The sequence below is a fragment of the Diabrotica undecimpunctata genome, chromosome 2 (assembly GCF_040954645.1).
Source record: "Diabrotica undecimpunctata isolate CICGRU chromosome 2, icDiaUnde3, whole genome shotgun sequence".
NCBI lineage: Eukaryota > Metazoa > Arthropoda > Insecta > Coleoptera > Chrysomelidae > Diabrotica > Diabrotica undecimpunctata.
This window is the reverse complement of record NC_092804.1, coordinates 92,529,715-92,555,551: the sequence shown is the minus strand read 5'-3', so window position 1 is coordinate 92,555,551 and position 25,837 is coordinate 92,529,715. Positions and strand designations below refer to the sequence as shown.

Genomic DNA, 25,837 nt, shown 5'->3' with positions numbered 1-25,837 from the left:
CGGCGTTTTCTCCAAGCCCTGCCATATTGGGCATAACATGTTCTTCCGGAATCTCCGTAATGTACCTTCGTGCAGTTAGGGACCCATTTTCGATGAAGGGTAATTCTGTGTGAAAGTCGGAAGATATACCTCCCCAAGCCATGACCCGAGCCTCCACCAAATGGCATTCTTGGAGCAATGCAAGCTTGTGAAAATCGTTCACCGGTTCTCCTCCAAACTCTTACACGTCCATCGGATCCAGTTAGGCAGAAACGGGATTCATCTGAGAATAACACTTTGCTACAATCGTTAATTCCCCAACACGCGTATTGTCGAGCAAAAGCTAGTCGTGCAACTCGAGGCACCCGGTGAAGTGGCGGTCCTCTAGCCATTACCCGAGAAGATAGTCAAGAAGAACGAAGTCTTCTTCTGACTGTTGCAACAATAAAATTGCGATTTCGTACTTCCTCTAGACGATTTTGATGCATAACCGCTGTTGAGGTCCGGTTTCGTAAAGATTGAAACACACGGAAACGGTCATCTAGTGCCGTGGTCGTTGTTCCTCGTCCAGAGCCAGGTCGCCTGGTTGGCAAACTTGCCTCCTGAAAGCGTTGAAGCACTCGTTGAACCGTAGAAAGGCTTACGCCAACAGTTCTTGCGACTTGCCGTTGAGTGTGACCGTCTTCCACAAGTGCAACAATTTGTTGCCGTTTCAACAGTCAAAGGCATTTTTGTCACAAAATAAATACTAATAATGGCACTAATAAACACTAATGGTGGCAATAATAAACGTTTGTCCGTTGCATTTGAACAGAAAGTCGAAGCACAAACGAGACATTTAAAACAAGCGGAGTTACAGGTAGCGTTCATTTTGGGAAGTGTGCACTTTACCGCGAAATTGGCTTTATTGGAATTCTTTGTTACAAAGGAAACCGCAACAATTCTCAGAAACATGCATTAGTTTGTATTTGTATTATTATTATTTACGATAAAACTCGTTAAAAATGAAATATCGGTGATTTTCAAGGTGACCCGGATTTTATGATCGCGAGTGTATATATATATAAATATATATATATATATATATAAATATATATATATATATATATATATATAAATATACTTATATATATATATATATATATATATATATATATATATAAATATATATATATATATATATATATATATATATATATATGTATATATATATATATATATATATATATGTATATATAAATATATATATACATATATATATATATATATATATATATATATATATATATATATATAAATACATATATAGCAAAAAATACGACCGTGAATTAAATTTGGAATATATTCAATGGTTGAATAGCAGAGGTTTTATCGGTCAATAATTGGCAAATAAAAGACGTCAACTACTTTATTGCTTTATTCGAATACGTTTCGCTTTTATTTTTAAAAGCATCATCAGTTCACTACAAATAAAAAAGATTTTAGAATATAAGTAAACAAACCAACAGGGTTCATACTTACAAAAACAATTTGTAGGGTTTTTTTTTAAAGATGTTATAAAAACTCTACGATAACTTAACATTAAAGATTAAAAACTAAACGGGAGAAACGAAACAAAAAATACAAGTAAAACTGTAAGAACATTAGTTCATTTAATTTTAACCGATGGCTTCATTTGAACGTTGGTTTAAGCTCTTTCGAGGGTCAAACCACACTAATCTTTTCGATTGTTTTGGATCAACTCGTCATAATTTTCACATGTGGCTTGTTATCGTTCATGTGTTTCTTTGGAATGCATGGTGCAGATTACGATTCTTAAGGGAAGTATCAAGCGGAACAGGGACGGACCTTTTTTTTTATTTAAAAGGATTCATTAATTCCTTTTTCTTTAAAAAACAAACAAACAAAAAAAAAAAGAAAAAAAGAAGAAATTTGGAAAGAAAAATGGGATTGAAGTTACTGTCTTGTAAGGGTTTTTTTTTATTTATTTTGTATGATGAGGGAGTGATATATCTGACTCAAGTTGTCGATGTCGGTTCTCTTATTTAGGGAGGATGGATGTTTAAGAATTTGAATCAATCAAATTCTTAAACATCCATCCCATAAATCTTCGTATCTACGAATATGAACATTATTTTCTGCAGAGTTTGTGTGTTTTTTGTTTTGTTTGGTTTTTTTTTGTTAAGTTAGTTTTAAATAATGAGTAAAGTTTACAGTAGATATATAATAACATCGATAATATACTACATATTGAGTTGTAAGTTATGAACTATAAACATCTGTATTTCTTATAAACTCTATGTCATCTTTTATATTTTAGAGATCTGATGAATCTTTAGAAGTATAAAGCGAAACGTCTTCGATAAACTTATGAAGTAGTTGACTTCTTTTTTTATTTGCCAACCTGAATGACCGATTAAACCTCTGAATTCACTAGTTGAATACTTTAGAAATATAAATTGACGGTCGTAGTCTTTACAATATATATATATATATATATATATATATATATATATATATATATATATATATATATATATATATATATATATATATATATATATGCCTATATATACTTTTGTTACCATTAATTGCGGTTTACTTTTTATAGTTTTTTTATAAGTATATATTTTTTGGACTTTGTGTGACCACACCAGATCTTGCTTTTTCAAATTTCTCTACTTCTCTACTGCTGTTTCTTCATTTATTAAAATTTACACTTTATTAAAATTATTATTTTCTGAAAATGAATACTATCTGTACATAAAGTTACTAGTTTCATTATAACATACATTTAGTTTATTCTAGTTCTCACTATTCTTCTTAGTTTGGTAAACATACATTTTATTATCGTATTTCAAATGCTGTTATGTCTATAAAAACCATAACACTATATTTTGTCATTTCTAGGTTATATTCATCACAGAATATATGTCGTCTGGATCACTAAAGCAATTTTTAAAGAGGACCAAACGAAACGTTAAGAAGCTGCCACTTCAAGCTTGGAGGAGATGGTGTACTCAAATCCTCTCAGCTCTGAGGTAAATATTACCAAAAAAATCTACAAATGACTGAATTATTTTTTGATAAATTTGATTTTTTAGTTCATAAGGAATTTTATGTATACAAATTTTATCTAATTAGTATATAAGCTTTAGCGAATTTGCCCTACCAATTTAATGAATGCATTATATATGTTACGCCACAATATTCAGTTTTTGTAAGTATGTAAATGAATAATTGTGGACGATATTTGTTACCATTTTCTATTTTAGAGTCTTCTACAAGGTAAGTTTCCTTGTACCTCAACATGCATATATTTGATATTAAAATATTGTTTTTCACAATATATCGGATATTTTTCTTAACTTAACGTATTTTTTTAATACACAACGGTTCATCTGTTTCGCTTTTGATTTGTCGTTGGCTCGACTGGTTGGAGCATTCGCGACGGATTTCGGTTGTAATCGGTTTTATCAAATCCCAAGCGTCACAGATAACCGCCGCGGTAAAACTTTTTCCAAATTTTTTCGACACCTTTTTTCAACGAAAATATACTTCGACGTTTCGTCTCTTTAGCAGTTTGCAGCGATGAGAGATCAGCAGCGTTCGCCAAGCAGCGTTGCCAGATTTCATCCTTTTCTCTTTCCTAATATCCCTAATCTTTCTCTCGTTTATACCCCATCTAACCAAATTGTATATATTTTTTAGATATATCATGTTTCTAAAAAAATAATTCAAAATTTACAACACGTCATTAAAAAAATAGATATTAATCATATTTAAGTGTCCTACTGTCTTTAAAATTTTTATTTTTTCTCCTTAGGATGGTAAGACATACGATTTGTTTTTATACCTTTATATAATCAAGTTTATTGGGGTAAGTATTATCAACAACATTAAGATTTCTTAGTTCATTATTTTCAATTTTTGAACAAATCACTTAGTCAGGGCCTACCTGAGACCAAAGCAAAACTCTTCATTGTAAGTTGGAAGTTAAATGGTATGCATTTTCGGTAAGTATTTACATATCACCAGTAAATAATGGTGATGTGATGAAAGTGGTGGGCTGAAATTAAAATTAGATGTTTGTAATTAAAATGAAAACTGACAAATCCCCAAATACTTCTTTTACACATAAATTTTACCAAAATATGATTTAAATTTTAGATAGAGATAGACAGTTAATAGATAAGAAGAATATACAGAATAAATTTTGAATTATTAAAAAAAAGTTGAAGTTATCTTTTTATTATTTACTATATTATAATTAGAAAATTATATTTTTATATGGGTGTAAAAGTTACATTTGAAGGAAACCTTGCTAAAAACGTCTAAAATACAGTGAATCTTAATTTATGCTAATTATCTTAAAATATGTTTTTACAATAAGGTTCACCAAAATATTTACCTACATTAACAATAAATATGTGATTAATTACCAATAAACAAATTCAGATTTTAAAGTATTTTTAAAGTATATTTTGAAAATTTTGAAGACATATTTTTCTATAAGTGATGGATTCGACCTTTACTTAATGAAAATTCATTTTATATAACAATAAAACACTGAAAATTTTTGTTTTCAAAGTTCACATATTTTTCTCAGAAATATATACCTCATTTTCCTATTTTCAAATTTCCTTTCTTACTTTCCACGTTCATTCTTTAAGTTTTTTTTTTTCGAAAAACCGTCTGGCAACACTGTCGTCGAAGTATTATGAATGCAGTCTGTTTTGTTTTTATTTACAGTTACTTACATTCCTGTTGTCCGCCCATCGTCCATGGGAATCTCACCTGCGATACCATATTTATCCAACATAATGGGCTCGTCAAAATTGGATCAGGTAATTTGAAAAAAAAAATCCAAAACTTTTTACAGTAAACAATTTTTCGAAATTTTTCTATCTCTGTTTCTGTTTTTCACATGAGCGTGAAAGGGAACATGAGGTATTTTGTTTCTTGTCATCGATAGAGACAATTGCTGTATGGGTTAGAATTGGTATTGACGAATTGTTAAGCGTGTTTCAGATTATCATTGTTCAATCCATTTTTACGCTAGTCACGACGGACATTCTTTTTTTTAGACAAATTTTTATAATTCTAAACATTAACTTCATTTAAAATTTCTTAAAGAAATATTGTCATTTTTTAACTTCAATTTTTTATTATTTGAAATGTAATAAACTTGGGTTCTATGAACATTTACACAGTTTTTATTTTTAAATATATCGTTCGTTCGTTCATTTTCTAAGCCTGTAGACATACAATTGCTTTCAACGTAAATTAATCAAAGGACCTCACATCTCACACTCGGGTCGTGAGCAGTGAGATCATTATTGTTAGAAATATCCAGTAAATGACTTACTACAAATTTGTAGTAACTGCTTGAACTCTGTATTCGATCATTTATGTTAGAAATAAAACAGAACTTATAACATTTTCTAAGAAAATTTGCTTAGTACCTACTAAAGTCGAATAAGTCGAGACTAGGATATTATTAAAAATCAACGTCATCTTTGTTAATATTAAAATTTGCTTTTAAATGTTAATATTTAATATATTCCCTTATATTTTTAATATTATACCGTGCTATTATAAGTGTTACTCCCTCCCGATATTAACTTATTTATTTTTAGCACAAAAGCAAAATGCTGGAGCAGGTTGATTTTTAAAATCATGGATTGCTTTGTCATCAATTCATGAAGATCTTTACCTGATCCCCTTCAGGTAACAGTCATAGCACATGCATCATGTTACACCTCATTTAAAAGCTTTTGAAATATTATAAGTGTTGTAGATTATAGGGGTGTAAGGTACACGACAGGTATAAGATTATTTCCCTGTTTCGTCGTATCTAGTACTTTAACTATACTGTTAATACAACTAGTAGCAAGTGTAGGGTGAAATAAATAAAATACACATCACTGTGATCGGTATAATTACCGAAAAGAACAAACTTCTTAAAAATAGGTTACAATAAACTGTATGTCCATAGCTTGCAATTTAATGGCTGAATATCAATTGACAGCATCCGGTCACACCATCCTATGTCATCGGGTGGTAGTGATGCCAGATATTAATTGTGTTACAATCTCCGCCAGTCGTACAGTTGGATCATCCTCCATGGTATCTGGAGTTACTGAATTCTTACCAGCCGCCGCTCTAGAAGACGAACGAAGACTTTTCTGTTCCATTTTCTTATTGTTTGACAAATTAATACAGTTTTAATTAACACTAATGAGAGGTTCACCGGGGGCTCTGCTATCAGCGGGCTGCTACTGGCAGTATAGAGTACTTTAGCAGTTCGAAGTTTCTTACATTTAAAGATATATCATACATGAAAAGGATTTATTAGTACTCTATGCTCTTTGTGGTGTTACATCATCTTCCCATGCGAGAGATGCGTGCGTTAGTAGTATGATACTATTTATTAACCTCATTTTTGTTTTTATCCTCAGTTTACTTTTTCTGCCAGCGAGTCGTTCTTCGTCGAGTCGAGTACAGAACCTGAGTCGAACTGGTTATTGACTATCGACACTGACCGATTTACATAAACGTAGAACAAGCTGACATTCAGCAGTTAACATTATTTTGGTATAAAGAAATATAAATTTGAGTACAGACAAGGAGTATTATTATACTTACAACATTTTATTTTATTTTATAAACGTTGACTTTGGTCAATATTGTGTGTTTACAACTATGTTCGTTTACCATTCCTAATATAAACAACAGTCATTATACCAATATCGTGAAATATACTGTGGTTTTATTTAATACCAGCATCGTTATCAACCCTTTCATCACCATAACTGGTTTGTAATAGGTTCTGAATACGCCAATTTTACATGTTACGTTCTCCTGATCTACATATGCCTGCATTTAAGGCCAAACTAATTCAATTTCATTCAACTCGTAATGGTGAGATGGAAGTCTCAAATTAACTGCCACAAAACCACTTATTTTTCATAAAAAAGGACGAGAAACGAAAAAACTACGAATTTGAAGCTAAATTCCGACTCTAATAAAACTAAACACGCCTTTAACAGCGGTCGGCCTTACCGAGAGTGACGTAATTATTTTTAAAATTCATTCGCCCAACTTTCATAATGAAATTATTCTTCGGTGTTTTAATACATATACTAGGGGATTCCAATAGATACCAAGGATTTTAAAAGGCTACAACACCCACGTGCACACACTCACACGCACACACCCACATGCACACACACACACTCACACGCACATACCCACACGCACACGCACACTAGTGATTTAACGAATGTCAGTTTTTGAACATTCGCGAATGCGAATATATGCCACCGACATTCGCGAATACGAATGCGAATGCGAATATTCAGTTTTTTTTTTAATTTGGCAATTTTAATTGTCTCCGGCACTACCGGCATTCTCATTTGCGTGAGGTGTGTAGTTAGATAAGTTCAGATAAATTTAGTAATTCAGCAATTTTCAGAACAATAAAATTATACAAAAGTGTAGTGTACAGTGTACATTATAATATGTATCTTGTTCCGAAAATTGCTGAATTAATAAATTTATCTGAACTTATCTAACTGAAGTCGAACTGTTTATATTTGTTTGTTTAAACTCTTTACATAAAAACACATAGACTATTTTTAATTTGTAGTTTAATAATTCTTAGGCTTTTTCAAGATGATTGTCTAAAATTAAAAACTTAGATAATAAAAGTTTCAGAGAATAATTTGTTTTTGTTTGTTTATACTGCATCATTAATTTTTTTTCTAATTTTATAGTTTTCTAAGCTTGTAAAATAAAGTGAGTTTTCTTAATAAAAAAACTGAGAAGTGAATGGATTTTTATTTTATCAACCTAATCTTCAAATTATTTTTTTTTCTTATACATATTTATATTCGCAAAAAATTCGCACAAATTTCGCGAATTCGAATGCGAATGCGAATATGCAAAAATATGCGAATATTCGCGATTGCGAATGCGAATATTCGTTACATCACTAACACACACCCACACGCACACACACGCACACCACACACTTAGAGCACACGCCTGCTCATCTTTGGATATACGTTTTGGATACCGCAATTTTAAAACAATACTAACAACGGATTTCAAATAGTGTATGTCTATTGGACGATCAGTAAAGCGTTCATTAAAAAATTACGATCATTTTGAATTTTTCTCCAAAATACGAGATTAAACCGTTTAATTTGACGCAACGAAAAAAGTTCATTACGTTTTTTCATCTTTTTACTTACATTATAAATCTTTCATGCATTATGCTTTCACTTAGAATCTGTAAATTTTTGAACTAATGTATTATACATTTTTAAAATAATATTTCAAAAGTTTTTAAATGATGTGTAACAGTATGCAATTATAAAAAATCGAAGGTATGCCTGTCACCTGTCGACCTCTGTCCTAGTGTTTTGTTTGTGTATTAAAAATAAATAATTTGGGCAGTACTATTACAGGAATTACTATTAAACTCAACAGTCTTCCGGGTTGAACCGCATCGATTATCACTGCGCCGAGCTTTCGACATCCTCTTCGATGTTTTATTCGGAGCTACCGAGGCCTCAGTCTCCCGAGTCCTCAGACACTACTACACTGATCACTAACCAATGCATGGGGATTCTCGGGAGACTGAGACCTCGGAAGCCCTGAAGAAGATATCGAAGAGGATGTCGAAAGGAGCGCAAGCTAATCGACGCGGTTCAACTTGGAAGACTGTTAAGTTTAATATTAATTAATTATTAGCTCTAGATTTAAAGATATATATATATATATATATATATATATATATATATATATATATATATATATAGTGAGGACGTTTAGGTTGGAATAAATTCAATATTTCTGGGTCTGTTCAGTATTTTAACAAAATGTTCACGCTTCAATTTTTAACTTCAAATGCGCATCTTATGCTGCAATTGAATGTACTAATGAGATCAACAGTTTCGTGTAAATGACGGCCTTGTTTTTTTTTTAATCTAACAACATATTTATCTCTATATTTTTACATTTCATAACAATACTGCCCTACTAAGCGAAAAGGGGGTACCTGTAATTTATATTGCTTTGAGTTAAGAAGGTATTATTTTGTGTAAAATATTTAACTTCAAATTGAAAATATATGTAGTTTTTATTTTAATTGAAAATTTGACAATTTACATTGTTTAATAAAAAAAAGTGTAGTTTTGGTTCATTCGCTTAGCTCGGGCATATTTTGACAGATTCATAGCTGGAAACCTACAACACAAAAGTTCCTATCTCACAGTATTAACAGCTTATACAAACTTTTATTACAGACTTCTTTCATTGAAAAAATAAGAATTATTAGAAATAGTGGAAGTGTATACTAAACCCATAAAATTTTGGGTAGTATATATTTAAAAAATATATTTTAATTTTTATAATTTAACATATTACAGTCAATATTTGTATTAATCACGCTATTTATTTTATTAAATATAGTTCTATTTTTGTTTCATTGTTTGTTAGTTCTATTTAGTTTATATTTTAAATTTTATTATTATGGATGGCCAAATGTCTCATTTTTTTTCATCAACAAATACGTTGGTAAGTTTTAATTTAATAAATAACTTTTTTATTCTGGGCATATTTTACAATACTTCATTTGCTGTAACACTTAAGCTGCATAAAATTCATGCTTGATCTCCATAGGAAGCTCATGAAAATCTGAAATTAAATTTATTTGACCATTTAGCTTTTATAATTTAAAAACTAACCTCAAAATTAGTATTGTTATGTTTTTATTAATTCTAATTTATTTATTATTTATTTATTACAGGTTCTATTTATAACACTTATAAATTTATTAAAGTCTTTATTACTTAATTTATTTACACAACAATTATACAATTTATTGTACTACGCGCGTTACATTTTAATTTACGCGGCGCGAATCTTCAGAAACTAACTGTGTTTCCTTATAAAATGTTTCATTTATATACACAAACTGCCGTTATCTAGAAGGATCGATGACTTTCTTCATTAGAACGGGACCCCAATCGAATAGACTAGAAGGCGGTCGACGGCTAAAACTAGTTTTTCAACTGCTTGGAAACCTTGAGTCGTGGATGACTCATCATAATTCGGGTCTAGAGGTTTCTGGTAAACAAGCGCCGAAATGACTAGAACAAAAACAGAATTAGTCATAATATATCTACAGTTTTAAACGCCATAATTATCGTAACATTGCCCCCCTCTTAAAAGATGGTTCCTCCTGGAACCTTGTCGGGACTGGAACTGGAACGGTATGCTGGTATCGGCAACTGGACCCTCTTTTACAACTTCCAGTTTTATAAAAATGACAAGGGACGGTTTTCTCTCCGCACCAGTAACTATGCGGATTGCAACAGACTAACGCCTGGACTTCGGTGTCTCTAAAGATCTCCTCCACCATACTTCGGATAACCCTCCAATTTAATTGGCGGCACTCTAACTTTGGCATAGCTAACTTTTGCACGTCGGACTCTAGTACGTGCTCTCTCAATTGAAGTAGGGGTTCCCATACATCTCGGTAGGTAGGTTGGTCACGGGCAGTGTCTTTTGTTACCAGGTAGAAAAGGTAACGTGATGCTTCTTGGAGTTTCAAGGCTTTCCCAGGAGCTGGCACTTGGCATTGGAGTTCTGCAACTCGACCGAACTTCCTTCGAAAGACGGATGCCAACCCTGTTGCGTTTTTGATACTGGCCGGGATGGTAAGGGCCAGCGAGTAGTCATCGGGGAGCGCGAGTAGATCTTGCTTTTCTTCAGTGGTAACACCATGTCTTGCTTTACCGGTACCTCCATAGGCACCCATGAATTCCTCAAACGTGAGGTCAGACACATCTTGGACTTGGTTTACTTCCACTTCTTCATCTACGTCGTGGTCACCTTCGAAAGACGCCAGCCGGTTATGGTGTACTATCATCGGCTTTCTCCTCGGAATCTTGCTTATTCGGTAGATGGCATCGTTGATCTTTTCCATAATTAAGTATGGGCCTTCCCAAAACTGCTGCAATTTGGGGGAACAACCTTTTTGCTACTTGGGATTGTAGAACCAGACTTTGTCGTTTTTCTTAAAGCAACCCTTTTCGGCTTGTGTATCGTACCATTTCTTCATTCGGTCGCTAGCGATCTGAATGTGGGAACGGACCAACTCATGTACATCGTCCACATAATCTTCACCTGCTACATCTTCTCCAGGTCGACACCCAAACTCTAGATCACAAGGTAGTCGCATTTCGCGTCCGAATAGGACTCTGGTTGGTGTCTGGCCTGTTGATTCGTTAACAGCAGATCTGTAGGCCATTGTGAAGAACGGAAGGTATTGGTCTCAGTCTCGCTGATGATCGGACACCAATGTCAAATACTTGCCAACTGTCTTATTCATTCTTTCTACCATACCATCCGATTGCGGATGATACGCGGTAGTTCTTGTTTTCTTCATGCCTTGTCTATCACATATTCCCTGGAATAGATCGCTTTCCAAGTTCCTGCCTTGGTCACTATGGATCTCCAAAGGCAATCCAAATCGGCTGATATATTCTTGGATCAACTTATCTGCAACGGTGGCGGCCTTTTGGTCTGGAAGTGCGTAAATCTCGACACACTTAGTGAAGTAATCCATTACTACCAACATGTACTTGCCTCCATTTTCACTTTCTGGAAATGGCCCAGCGATGTCCAAAGCTATTCTTTCAAACGGGCTTCCAACATTATATTGTCTCATTGGAGCTCTCCTTTTTCGGTAAGGCCCGTTACTCGTAGCACAAATAGTATATTTCTTACACCAGTCTTTTACATCGTCGGAACTGTTCATCCAATAAAACCGTTCCCGAATTCGCTGAAGGGTTTTCTTTACACTAAAATGCCCTCCTGATGGACTGTCTTGTAACTGACGAAGTACTTCGGCTATTCTGCTCTTTGGGATCACCAACTATCTTCTCTTCTCTGAACCGTCATCATTTTCCAGGACTCGTTTGAGCAAGCCATCTTCGATGATATATGAGTCCCACTGGGCCCAATACGTCTTAACTACTGAGCATAGGTTTGATATTTCTTGCCAAAGTGGTCGACGGTTTTCCTCTTTCCATTTTCGGATTTTCTGTATAACTGGATCTCTCTCTTGTTCTTCCCTTATCTTAGTAGGCGTCCAGTCGTCATTGACCATCGTCGTTCTTAGCACTGCTGCTTCCTTAGATTCCGTTTTGTTGCAGTGGGAACACTCTGCTGGGCATGGCCTTCTGGAAACAGAATCAGCGTTTCTGTGGCTAACTCCGGCCCGGTGCTCAATCTTGAAATCGTATTCTTGGAGTCGTTCGATCCACCTGGCTATCTGACCCTCTGGATTCTTAAACTGCATCAACCACTTAAGGGCAGCATGGTCTGTTCGGATTAAAAACTTTCTTCCATAGAGGTATTGGTAGAAGTGCTCTACTGATTTCACTACTGCTAGAAGTTCTCTTCTCGTGACGCAATAATTCCGTTCAGGTTTCGAAAGAACTTTACTAAAAATATCCAAGAACTCGTTCCTGTCCTCCTTGAATCTGAGACAGCACTCCTCCAATTCCCACATTACTTGCATCTGTATCTAAGATGAACTCTCCTTTTGGCAGTGGATACCCTAAAATTCCATATGGAACAAACGATCACCTACTGGTAATAAAAAATCTTATAGAAAAATGCACTGAATATAATAAACCACTAGCTTTAATATTTGTCGACTATGAAAAGGCATTCGACACCGTAAATCAACAAAAAATGTTGGAAGCCTTGACAGAATGCCGAATTGACTATCGGTATATAAATATAATTAAACATATATACCAAAACGCAACAGCCAGTGTTAGAGTGGGTGATCGTCAAACCCAGAAATTCCCGATACAACGTGGAGTACGCCAGGGGGACACCATATCGCCGAAACTGTTCACTACGCTTTTGGAATATATATGTAAAAGGGCAAAACTGACCGACAAGGGTATAAACATAAACGGAGAAAAGCTTAGCCATCTAAGGTTTGCAGATGATATTGTACTAATAGCTGATAGGATAGATGAGGCCAAAGAACTTTTAAATCAGCTCTACCTTTCCTCGCTAGAAGGGGGATTGAAAATAAATATATCTAAAACCCAGATGATGACAAATCTTGTAGTCAGCGAAGATATATGCGTAGGAACAAGATCCATAGACCAGGTAATGGCCTATAAATACCTAGGTCATGAGATTCGCATAGGAAAAGATAACCAAACCGTTGAGCTTCTCCGTCGTATAAGACTGACTTGGGCAGCCTTCGGCAAGCTGAACCATATTTTCAAATCGTCTGATATACCAATATGCCTTAAAAGAAAAACGTTTAATCAGTGTGTTTTGCCAGTGTTAACTTACGGTGCCGAAACGTTGACCATGACAAGGAGAACAGTTCAAAAGATCCGTGTGTGTCAAAGGGCGATGGAGCGTGCTATGTTGGGCGTTTCACTACGAGACAAGATCCCAAATCGCCAGCTACGACAAAGAACAGGAGTGGCTGATGCAGTAGAGAGAGTAGCAACACTAAAATGGAACTGGGCAGGTCACGTGGCTCGAATGACAGACAATAGATGGACAAAGCGGATACTGGAATGGAGACCAAGAGATGATGCCTACCGAAGTAGAGGTCGTCCACCAACACGTTGGACTGACGATCTAAAACGTTGTCATAGGAATTGGATGCAAGAGGCACAAGATCGAAATAGATGGAAAATTATGAGGGAGATCTATGTCCAGCAGTGGATAAGCGAAGATTGAATGATGACCCTAAAATTGGTGCTGTTATTAAATGCTTTACAAGTAGAAAACAATTTACTTCCAGCCAATGTGTCCAATGTATCGTCGATCCGGGGCAGAGGATATCTATCTTTCTTGGTAACGTTGTTCAGCAAATGGTAATCCACACAGAACCTCGTCGTTCCGTCTTTCTTCTTAACCAGGACCACCGGAGAGACCCATGGGCTCGTAGAAGGTTCTATCACCCCGTCTTTCTTCATTTCCTAAACAATCGTTTCAGCTTCCTCTCTTTTTGCCTGTGGTAATCGTCGAGCTGTTTGACGAATTGGCTTAGCATTACTAGTATCAATTTTATGCTTAACAACGGTAGTTCTTCCCGTCTTTCCTCCTTTCGGTACGAAAATATCACGATACTGCCGAAGAAATTCCCTTAATTTCCTTTTCTCAATCTGATTCAGAGACTCTCCAGCAACTGCAACCATTTGGTCGAAATTGTCGTTGGAATTATCACATGTCGTCTGACGTATTATGGATGTCACAGGTACACAAGTTCCTACTTTTATCTCTTTCTTTATGGTCACTGGGTAGTCGTTGACATTGATAAGTCTCACAGGAATTTCCTTAGCCGAAGTCACCAATTCCTTTCCAATTATGATTCCACGGCCAACCTCATCGTCGTGGTTCCAAGGCTCCATCATAACAGGTCTCCCTTAGTCCACAATTCCCTGTAGCTGCGCTACTATGATCGTTTCGCTTCTCGCAGGCATGGCTGTATCTTCTTTAATGTCTGCTTGCACAGTGTTGTCATTATGTGGATGGAGAGATACCTCCTCGTTGCCAACTTTGATTACCTTATTCTTAAAATCCAATTGGAATCCATGCATATTCATTACGTCCATTCCTAATATAACATCCTCTTCGATGTCAGCAACTATAACAGTATGCACAAACTTTTCTGCTCCAATTGCCAATTGTACCTGGATTTCTCCATGAATGTTGGCATTTTCACCTGTAGCGGTCCGAAATCGCAACCTCGTTGGTAACAGTTTCTTACGGCTGTTTATAGCTGTCGGGCGTATAATGGTTCTGGTTGCTCCGGTATCCACCAACAACGTATGCTTTTTACCATTTATTTCTCCATCTACATATACACTATCTTCACGACATTTCAAAGAAGCTATTAGTATAAGAGGGTCTTTGGAAAAGTTCCGGGTCGAAGCTGCCCCCCTAAAGCCGACTCGTTCTGGTTTTCCTGATGGTGAGTTTCTTGATTTTATGGTCTTCGTTTTCTTGCACGTAATACTTTTCATCATATTAACGAGCTGGTCAAGTTTATCGTCATCTCCTTCCCCTTTTTTCAGTCCTAACTTTACTGTAACCGCCAGAGGCCTGTGTAGCTGACTCGTATTCGAGGGCGGCGGATAAGACATCAACCAGCGTCTTGTGACGAGTTAATCGCAGTGTTCTCTGCATTTCATGATCACGAAGACCATCAATAAACGTTTGAACGGCCAATTTTTTCATCATGTCTTCGGGAGCTGTTGGATAAGCATATCGTACTAATCTGGAAATATCTACCTCATGTTCTTGAAGAGCCTCATCTTTCTTCTGTGTTCAATTTTTAAGCTGCGACTGATATACATGCTCCAAATGTTCGTGGCCATATCGCATATTTAACCTCTTCTTCAGTTGTTCGAAATCATCCGTCTCCTCTACGGCTATGGTCTGAAGCACATCTAAGGCATCTCCTCGAAGAGCGATAGTCAGGTTTACAGCCTTTTCTTTTTCAGACCATCCATTCGCTCTTGCGGCTGATTCGAACTGTTTCATGTAGTTGTTCCATGATGATTTTCCGTCGAAAGTTGGGACTTTAACATGAACAGAACCTCCACTTCCTTCAAATTTCGGCCGTATTTCCAACTTACATTTCGTTTCGTCTTCTTTTGTCTCTACTGTAATTTGATTGTTTCCTCTCTCTGCTGTCCCTGTTTCTTCCATCTTCCTTTCCATCTCTTTCATCTTTTCTTCGAATGCCAACTTATCGGCAGCAATTTGTTTTTTTAACGAAGATATTCTATCGTCCAGGGCGGACAGCTCAGAGGTGACTTTAGAGATTTCCGAAGAGATGTTAGCAGAGACTTTGCTTTCCAGAGAAGAAATCTCGTTAGAAACTTTGTTTTCTAAAGAAGCGATGTCGCCGGAAACTTTCGAAATATCGCCAGAAACTTTGTCTCCAATTTCGAAATCGACGAGATGACAGCATATTCAAATATATAAGTCTCTGGATCTAGACCATCTTGCTCCAAAGCGTTCTTTAGTCGTTGGACTAACTCAGCCTTTTTCCGGTAGAAGCTAATTCTCTATCCTCGAGATGTCTTCTTAAATTCGTCACTGTGAGTTCATAAATCGTAGTCATTTTCACAATTTAATTTATTTTCTATTTTACTTCGGAACAACACTTGTTATATTATTATAAGTCTAATTTATTTTCTATCCCACTTCTGACACCATTTGTTATGTTTTTATTAATTCTAATTTATTAATTTTTTATTTATTAAAGGTTCTATTTATAACACTTATAAATTTATTAAAGTCTTTATTACTTAATTTATTTACACAACAATTATACAATTTATTGTACTACGGGCGTTACATTTTAATTTACGCGGCGCGAATCTTCAGAAACTAACTGTTCTTCCATATAAAATGTTTCATTTATATACACAAACTGCCGTTATCTAGAAGGATCGATGACCTTCTTCATTAGAACGGGACCCCAATCGAATAGACTAGAAGGCGGTCGACGGCTAAAACTAGTTTTTCAACTGCTTGGAAACCTTGAGTCGTGGATGACTCATCATAATTCGGGTCTAGAGGTTTCTGGTAAACAAGCGCCGAAATGACTAGAACAAAAACAGAATTAGTCATAATATATTTACAGTTTTAAACGCCATAATTATCGTTTTTGGTAGGTTTAAAAATACAGACTAAGAAAATTTTAAAGTCATTGATATACGCTGCACAAACTTCTATTTGAGAATGAAAATTTTTGCGGATTGGAATTTCATTAAAAACTAGACAATTTTTTAAAAGTATAGCACTGCCTCCCTATCCGTTTGATCTATCTACACGTATTATATTAAAACCTGGTAAACTGAATGTTCTATTTTGAGATAGCCAAGTTTCATTTAAAAATATTATGTCAAACTTAGCTGTTGATTCGTTCAGAAAATTAAAGAGATTGAGTTTATTTTTTATTAATTGAGTTACAATTCCATTGGATTATAGTTATCACTTGTAATGTAATTACAAGTGATAACTATATATAATATAATTAATAAATTATATTATGAATCATTGTAATGTATTATACCTAAAATTGTTCTTAATTCTGTTTGTGCCTCATATAGTATTTGTTGATTTGGAATTACTAAATTAAATTTTTTAAACAGATTTTCAAAAATATATGGAAGTTTTTCTAAGATTTGTATTTCTAATTTTTCTTTATACGATTGAAAAGATTCGCTGTGGGGATTATAAATAATAGGATTTGAATTTATATTTTTAATTTTGAAAGGGGGGGGGGATTTGTTTACGGAAACGGGAGAACACTTTTCGCTTTTTAGGTTGTTGGGTAGAGGGACGTGGTACCCAGTTTTTACTACTTGTGTTAGGATAGTAGTTGTTAGGGTTGGTATTACCATTTAATTCTGGAAAATTTTGGAGGTTATTTAAAATTTCGAATTTATTATTTGTAACAATTTTGAAGTAAATTACTATTTAAATGGGAATAAGCCACAATTAAAGGTTAAAATACGTTTATTGACGTTTCAATTTCCGAAGTGGAAATTGAAACGCCAATAAACGTATTTTAACCTTTAATTGTGGCTTATTCCCATTTAAATAGTAATTAATTTAAAATGTCACAAGAAAATAGCTTCAGAACAAAATTTTGAAGTAAGATGGATTCTTTATTAAAACTTCGGCTTCCTTAAAAGATACATTTTATTCAGACATAATCTTTTTAATTTTAAATTTTTCCTGATATTTTGGACATTCTTTTGATACAGATTAAAGTTCATGTTTTTCACAATATATACAATAATCGTTATAAATGCATTCGGCATCTTCTTTGTCATCATGGATTTGTCCACACTTTTTACATTTAATTATTGTGCTTTTGCAGTATTTAGCTGTATGACCATACCGGAGACACTTCAAAAACTGCACGACCGGGTAAATGTAAGGTTCAACCATAAATCTTACCAAATTAATCTTAACAAATTGTGGCAGGTTATTTCCTATAAATGTTAGGACGACCATTTGTCTTGGTATAAACTGTACCTAATTATTAGAATCAATAATTTTACGTTTAATTCTTTTAACGTCAACAACTTTTTTGTCGCTTTCAATATTTTCTAATATGTATTTTTCGTCCAAAAAGGTGTCCACTTCTCTAATAATAGCTTTTTATTGTTAAAGAAGTTAATAAGTTAATATAATAAACTAAATTATTATCTTAAATCAATTGATATCCTATAATCGAATTTGCAATACTATAAGTTTTAAATATAATTTTTAGTTTGCTTCTGCCAACTAACTTAATATCGATAATGTATTTTTTGAAGATTGAGTTTTTAAATAAATAATGATCAACTTTCACTGCTGATAATCGACTTTGTAAATCACAAGGTTCTACAATAACATAGTATGGTCCAATATCTGTGGAATTATATTTATTATTTAAATTATAAGATTTATTACCTGTATCCATGTTATTCTCTATGACATCTCTATCTGGGGGATCCTTCACAGATGAGGAATTATTCATAATAATTTTCCAATGTACTTACTGTATTTAATGTATATATACTATTTACAGTACCTAAATACCTGACCAATTTGTTAATTAGATTCACAACCTGCACGAAAGACAACCGCTCTGAAATATGTTTCGTATAGAACTAACCACCTTTGTGGTGAGTTTGCTACCCAATAAAGCCCTCATAAGTTGCAGCCTTGGAAGCGTTACGGTCTTTAAAGGAGCAATACGGCTTTTTGAAGTAATAAGAGAGCACGAGACATTTTTTGATTTATAGATAACCCGTATATAACAATAAGCAGCATATGCTTTCAAACTTGCGTCAGAAAACGAGTGAATTTCAATAGAAAAATTTTCATTTAAAATAGTTGGATCATTTCAACTAATTTTAAAAATCCAAATTTTTTGTATAATAATTTTAACAAGCACAGTTACAGGGTTAATGTATGTGAACCTTGTGAATAAAAAATTTGAGCGATAATAGAGAGTGCTTCCCTTTTTGTGTAATTATCCTTTATTGACAATTGAGGTACAGAAATTGAAAATGTATCAGTAGGTACTGGGGATCCAACAGAGACCTAAAACCTTGTTAGAAGCATTCTGTGGTGAAATAACATAAGCAAAGTTTGTAGATAGAGTCGAAACATTTTCCAAAAACATTTTTGAGTTATAGCACCATTTATGAAGAGAAATGCGTGCCTTGTTGAGTAGGTTAGTTATCCCATTACGAGCCTTTAGGAGAGTTTGCGTGTAATTGGCCCGTATAGAATGTCATCTACATAGCAGCCGGTAAAGAGAGCATCGGAGGCCAATGGGTAGTTGTTTTGATAAGTTTTACCTAATTCCATCAAACAACGGGTACTTTGAAAGCTTGCGCTTTTTGTTTCATAAGTTACGGTTTGAAGCTCAAGACATTGTCTGTTCTGGATAATCTCGCCAAAGTACATATATTCTGGAGGAATATGTGATCAGGATGAATTTGTACCTGCCTGTATATCTTTTGTACGTCGGAGGTGAAAACATAGGTATAGAGTCTAAACCGAAGTAGAATGTCGAAAAGTTCAGGTTGAAGAGTTTTTCCTTTCAAAAGGATGTCATTAAGAAAATAGCCAGTGAAACTCTTCATGTAGCCATCAAAAATCACCCTAAATTTTGTAGTCAATAATTCTTCTTTTATGACAGAGTGGTGAGGTAAAAAGTATGTATTTTCTAAGTGCAAGTTTGAAGAGAAAAAGGAACCTTTTTGGTATGTTTAAGAGAAGCATATTCATTGATGAATGTTTTATACTGAGACTATAAATTTTCCTGTTTTAAGAGTTTATTTTCCAAACTAATAAACCTTTTTTATCCATATTGTAAGAATTGATTAGCCTTTTATATGCTGTTTCAGAAATGAGAGGAAGCTTTACCTGAAACCGGCCAGAAGGTAAAATTTGATTTGTTTCAGTGAATATGTGTTCAGCCAGATGCTCAGAGGAGCCTTAACAACTTCTTCGACTTCGGAAGAATTGTCGAATTATATCATCAAGTTTATCTTCCTCAGACGTGTACTGGACAAATAAAGAGACATTTGACCGTGTAGGGGACAACTGTGAGCGATAAATTCCTTTATGAAGTGCGTAAGCGGGTAAAGCACCAAACATCCACAAAAGGGTGTCCTTTTCCTAAACTCTCAAACTCACTTTATGTCACTGGCAAGAAATTTATCTATATTTACAGGGATATAGTAGGAGAGATCTGCGAGAGTAACTGTAAAGGGGATAAATTTACTTATTTACTTATTTACAAATTATGTTGTCTAAAATAGCACAGGAAATTTTGAAACCATTACCGTTTCTTTTGTATGGAAAAATTTCTAGATCGACCATTTTGTTCGAGAACGAACTATGTTCAAAGATAGTAGATATTTATAATCCTTTGCTATAAGGAGAGAGATTTAATTTTTGAACCAAATCTTTAGAGACGAATGACGACTGAGATCCGTTATTTAAAATACATCTAGCGTTTATGGGTATGCCATCCTTTGAGTAAATAGTAACTAGAGCGGTTGCCAGCAGAACATCTTGCTTTACTGACAGAGCAGAGAGGGAAGTCATTACATTTGAGACCTGAGAGGTTTGAGATTCAGAGAGAGAGACTGAATTACTTGGACTAACTTCACTATCAGACCAAGTGTTTTTTACATTTCTAAGGGTTGAGTGATTTTGTCTTTGACAGCATCTACTAGAAGTAGAGCTATTCTCATGGTCACTGTGCAAGAGTGTATGATGCCTTTTCTGGCATATACCACATGAACGTTGAGACGGACAATTTTGGAAAAAGTGTTTAGTTAGTAGACAGTTGCGACATATTTTGTCTTCATTAACAAATTTATACTTATCCTGTAAGAGAATATTAGCAAATTTTGTGCATGCTTAAATGGTATGTGTTGTAGTATTCATAATAATTTTCATTAATTTCAATAATATTTATAATATTCATAATAAAATGGTAGTTTTGGAGTATGAGTTATTTTTACCATTTACCGAAAAGAAGAGAACCGTTTTGAAGGGAGTTAACTTTTTTGTCGTTATGATCTGAGGAGTTGAAGATCTGCTAGAGGTGAAAAGTATTCAGAGTTTGTTTCGTCCAGTTCCTGAATCCATTAGGTCATCATATTTGGGAAGCAATTCGTGAGTTCATTATGACGGAGTTGGAATTGCAAAGGATTTGTTTCTTATTCAGAGTTATCCTTTAACCAATTAGAAATATGAGAGATCTTTGCTTTAAGCGGTTTATGTTTCTTCAATTGATCCATTGCGGATAGAGATGTATCGTAAGTCTTGCGAGATATCTAAAGTTCTGATAGAATACACGAGGAATAAAAAATTTAAGAGTCTAAAACAGAGCTTAGTCCACCCCGTTTAATAAATAAGAGTCTCAGAAAATAGTGTTCCCACTTTGAACCGCATGAGTCCCGCGAAATATAAACTCGCCCTGTGTAGTTAAAATATGAGTGCGAACTTTTGAAGATCCCTGAAGGCGTTATTGCCAAAAAAATATCGTGGAACAGACTCACCGAATCAAATTAAATCATAAAAAATCCATAGTCACACCACTTTTTTAATCGGTACTGTTCACTTGATGACGGCACAGCTTTAATTGCTGCCGAAGAATGTTGAGATAACCTTTCGCGTAACACTTGCGAGGTGATGTAATGTTCCGTGTACTTGTTTGTACATGTACATTGTTTACTGTATATTATACAAGGTTTATTTTCCCCGAGAACACTTGTAATGAGACAGGAAGAGAATTAAATAACAGAAAATTAATAATGGATTTATGAAGATAAATCAGAGCAGAAATGCGATAGACAATATCCTACAAACAATATCGAAGGACCAGAAATTGTAGAGAGGATAAATTTATTACCAAACTTTTCACATTTTAGGGAGGCGTAGTTGAACACCTGATTGCTCGAAAATATTTTAGGACCATTTTTTACGGGAGCGCCAATACCCCCGGTCTTCACATGCCTAAAGGCAACTTCACACTCTAGCTTATAACGCGGGGTGGAGAGAGATAATATGCGGGAGCCGCAGATACAATAACATGAGAGCTGAGCGCACAAGTTGGTAAAATAAATACGATTACAATATTATAAATAGGTTGTTTTACAATAAACTGTATAGAATTCTTTAAATGTTAAGATTTGATTGCCAATAACCCGGTAAACATATGATTTGAATGACTTAACGCCAGCCTCGGCTAATAAATTTAAATTAGGGGAAGCGGGCGGCTCAAAGTTCTAAGAAATGTCTAATTTTTGTGCTGCATTTTGAACAAATTAACACCCTTAAGATTATTTCCCTGATCACTAACAATATGATTGCAGCTACCCCTTCGCGCAATGAAACGCCTAAAAGCTGCTAGATCAGATGTAGCCTCCAAATTAAATAGCCTTTATAGCGGTACAAACAAATAAACAAACATAACACTTAAATGTTTTCGCTCCTCTATGTTTGCTCATCAAAAGCGAAAATGGACCAGCGAAATCAATACAAACTGATGAGAATGCTTTTAATTGAAACATGTGCAATGAAGACCAATCAGCCATATAAGGGTTATATGACTTGGGTTTTGAACGAAAACACGTAATGCATCTTGACAAACATTAGGGGATAAGATCCAATATTGTTGAAGCAACAAATATTGCAAAATTTTTAAACCTGGATGAAAATATGAACCGTGAACTGATTCAATTGTCAATTTCGTAAGTATGTGTGCTGTAAGAGTATGGGAGATTTAACGTCATAACTAAAAGATCTTTTAAGTCGACCCTTAACTCTAAGTAAACTATCGATATCAGAAAAAACATCCATCTGAACATATCAAATAATCGGTTTAAGTGAAGATTTAATTTTCTGCAGAGTAGGACTCCGTTTTCGTTAAGTCTTTGTTTAGACCTGGAATTTCTTATACACCTCAAAACATAAGCTAAAATTCTTTGAATTTTAGTGTCAAAGAAGATCATTGATAGAGTAAATTCGATAGAAAATTGTCATTAGTGACTGTAATACCAAGAACAAGTTGTTTTCTTCTTTCTGGATCTCCATTGATAAATCAAAGTAAGGTTCAGTTGTAGGCTGACAAGGTCAGGTGGTTCTAGGCATGAAAAGAAATGAAGGGCCTGACAACCACATAGAAGTATGTAGAAGTTGAAGCGGACTTTGACCACGACTGGCATAATCGGCAGGATTCTGTGGAGACGCCACATGATGCTAACTAGAAATAGGAACAATTTCTTGTATATGACTCTCCCTGTTAACTATAAAAGTCTTCCATCGATTTGGTGAAGACAACCATGCCAAAGATATCATGGAATCTGACCATGCGTACACAGCGTCAAACAAGTTCTCATAACTCCTTTGAAGAAAATTTAGCCAGAAGAACTGCTGCCAGAAGCTCCAAACGGGCAATATACTGAGTCTTTAATGGACCAACCTTGCACTTAGCGCTAACCAAAAAGCTTTTGATATTTCAGTGGCCACTCCAATTCAAAAGTAAACAACACTAGTATAACCTACTTGGGAGGCGCCACAAAAACCATTTAACCATGCGAGATATATCTTTAGAGCCCAAATAACGAGCATTTTGAATATCAGCGAGATTTGGTAAGTCAATTTTAAATTTTATCCAAATTTTGGTAATCTCGTCGGATAAGATTTCATCTCAGAGACACTGAGCTCCCAAAATCGTTTTGCAAGCAGAAGACAGTGTAAAATAAATCCGAGAGGATCATAAATCTTACTGATTTCAGACAAAATGGTGTTTATTGGTACAAGAGCGATCAAAAGGGACATACGAATAGGAAAATATATCTTATGAAGGATTCCATTTTAACCTCAATTTGATGAATGAAGGTTCGTCCTTATTAAAACTATAATATGAGTCCTGAATATCGGAAGCAGAAAAATGGTTAATTAGATCAGAATTATTACTAGCCCATTTGGTAAGTTCAATATCTCCCCTTTTCATAACTGCGATTAAATCAGATTGAAGAGTCAAAGCAGAGTTTATATCATTAGCTCCCAGTAATCCATCGTCCATATAAATTGAATTCTTAATGCTTTAGCTACATGAGGAAAATTATTTTCTTCAGAAGCAGCGAGTTCATGCCAGGTACGTAGTGTCAAATATGGTGAAGAAGATGTACCATATATCACAGTCCGTAAGTACTATTCCTGAAGAGCTTCAGAGAGGGAGAAACGCCAAAGAATACGTTGATAGTCCCAATAGTCAGAAATTACATTAATTTGCCTGTATATTTGCTTAATGTCGCAAAGAAAGACATAGGCATAGATTCGAAATCTAAGTAAAATGTTAGCAATATCCTTCTGAAGCTTCGGACCTACAAGTAAAGAGTCATTAAGAGATACACCATGTATGTCACGCAAACTTGCATCAAAGACTTCCCTTATTTTAGATACAATCTCGGAAATTTTCTACTTAAAAACGGCATGATGAGCTATATAATAGGCGGAATGAGAACGGGTATGCTCTGTAGGAATGAAAGACATATGACTTGATAATATGACCCTTATCAAGATTATTATCATTGTTTAAATAGGACTAGTTAGACAATCCTTATGGAACAAACGTTTGACTTTTACTCTGCCGTCATATGGCGGCCTCTAGTCATAAATTTAAAAAACTATTAACAGAAACTTAATTCTCGGCAGGATTCTATTCGAGTATATTTTTACCTGTCTCATGACTAAGGCAAACCTGTACACGGATGCCAGATTGTGAAGAAAATATAAGACTTTAATAAAATGCTTATTGTTATTATCGTTGTATGCGTCTAGTGAAAGATAACTTGACTATTTCGAGAGAATATTTCAAATTGTTTTTATACTTTGAGACTTGCTAAATCTAAATCGGTTAGTAATCTATTTAAATAAAGTAGGTAAATGCTGACTTTTTTTTAATTTTTATTAGTTTATCAGATATTTATTTTGGTTATATGATTTGCTAGAAAAGGATTAAATATTTAATTGAAATACACTCGATTGCTATCGTCTTAGAACACTCATGCGGAGGTTTATTTTTTAGTCAAGATTTAAGTTTTATCATTGTTTAAAAAAGAAAATCTTTTTAAACAATGGTTTTATGTATGTTTTGAGAAAATTAAATTTTCAATCTTTTAATCTTTAAAATGACGTTTGAAAATATAGTAAATATAAAAAAACACATCGATATGCCACAACAAGAGGCAACACATATTTAGGGACAAATTAATCTATGTGTTGGGATAAAAGGAATAATAATTAACAACACTTTAATAAATAGTATCCTTTATTTTATTTATTTATGTATTTTATAATATAAACACCAGTTTTGTATTTCTGTTTATATGAATGAGAAGTTTAAATGAATGAGCTGTTTATTAATGAAATAATTTTAAATTACAAAGTGATAGAGATACAATTAGTGATAAAAATTGATTGTAACATTGTTTTCATGAACTAAAATAAGCAATGTATGTAGTGCGAAACACTATTGGCACCGTGGATGGTTGTTTTGCTATCGAAAACGTATGAAAAACGCGTGGTGTCGTTAACAAACCTTCCTCTTCTACCTCACTATATTTTTTTGGTTTGCATTTAGATAGTTTTGGTCAAAATGCTTACTGCATAGAAATTTTTTTTTAAATCGGGTAGCTCCAGACTTTCCAATGCAGCATTACCTACAACAATATTATTATTAACACAACTGAAA

General features: G+C 34.3%; 1 protein-coding gene across 3 annotated transcripts in view; it reads left to right on the top strand.

Moving 5' to 3' along the window:
- The window catches only part of Madm (MLF1-adaptor molecule), an 800,745-nt gene that overhangs the window by 329,290 nt on the left and 445,618 nt on the right, over positions 1-25,837 (top strand). For all 3 annotated transcript variants that reach the window (XM_072523211.1, XM_072523210.1, XM_072523212.1), the window contains 2 exons: positions 2,890-3,020; positions 4,732-4,826. In XM_072523211.1, the coding sequence (XP_072379312.1) occupies positions 2,890-3,020; positions 4,732-4,826 (226 nt within the window). The remainder of the gene's footprint in view (positions 1-2,889; positions 3,021-4,731; positions 4,827-25,837) is intronic.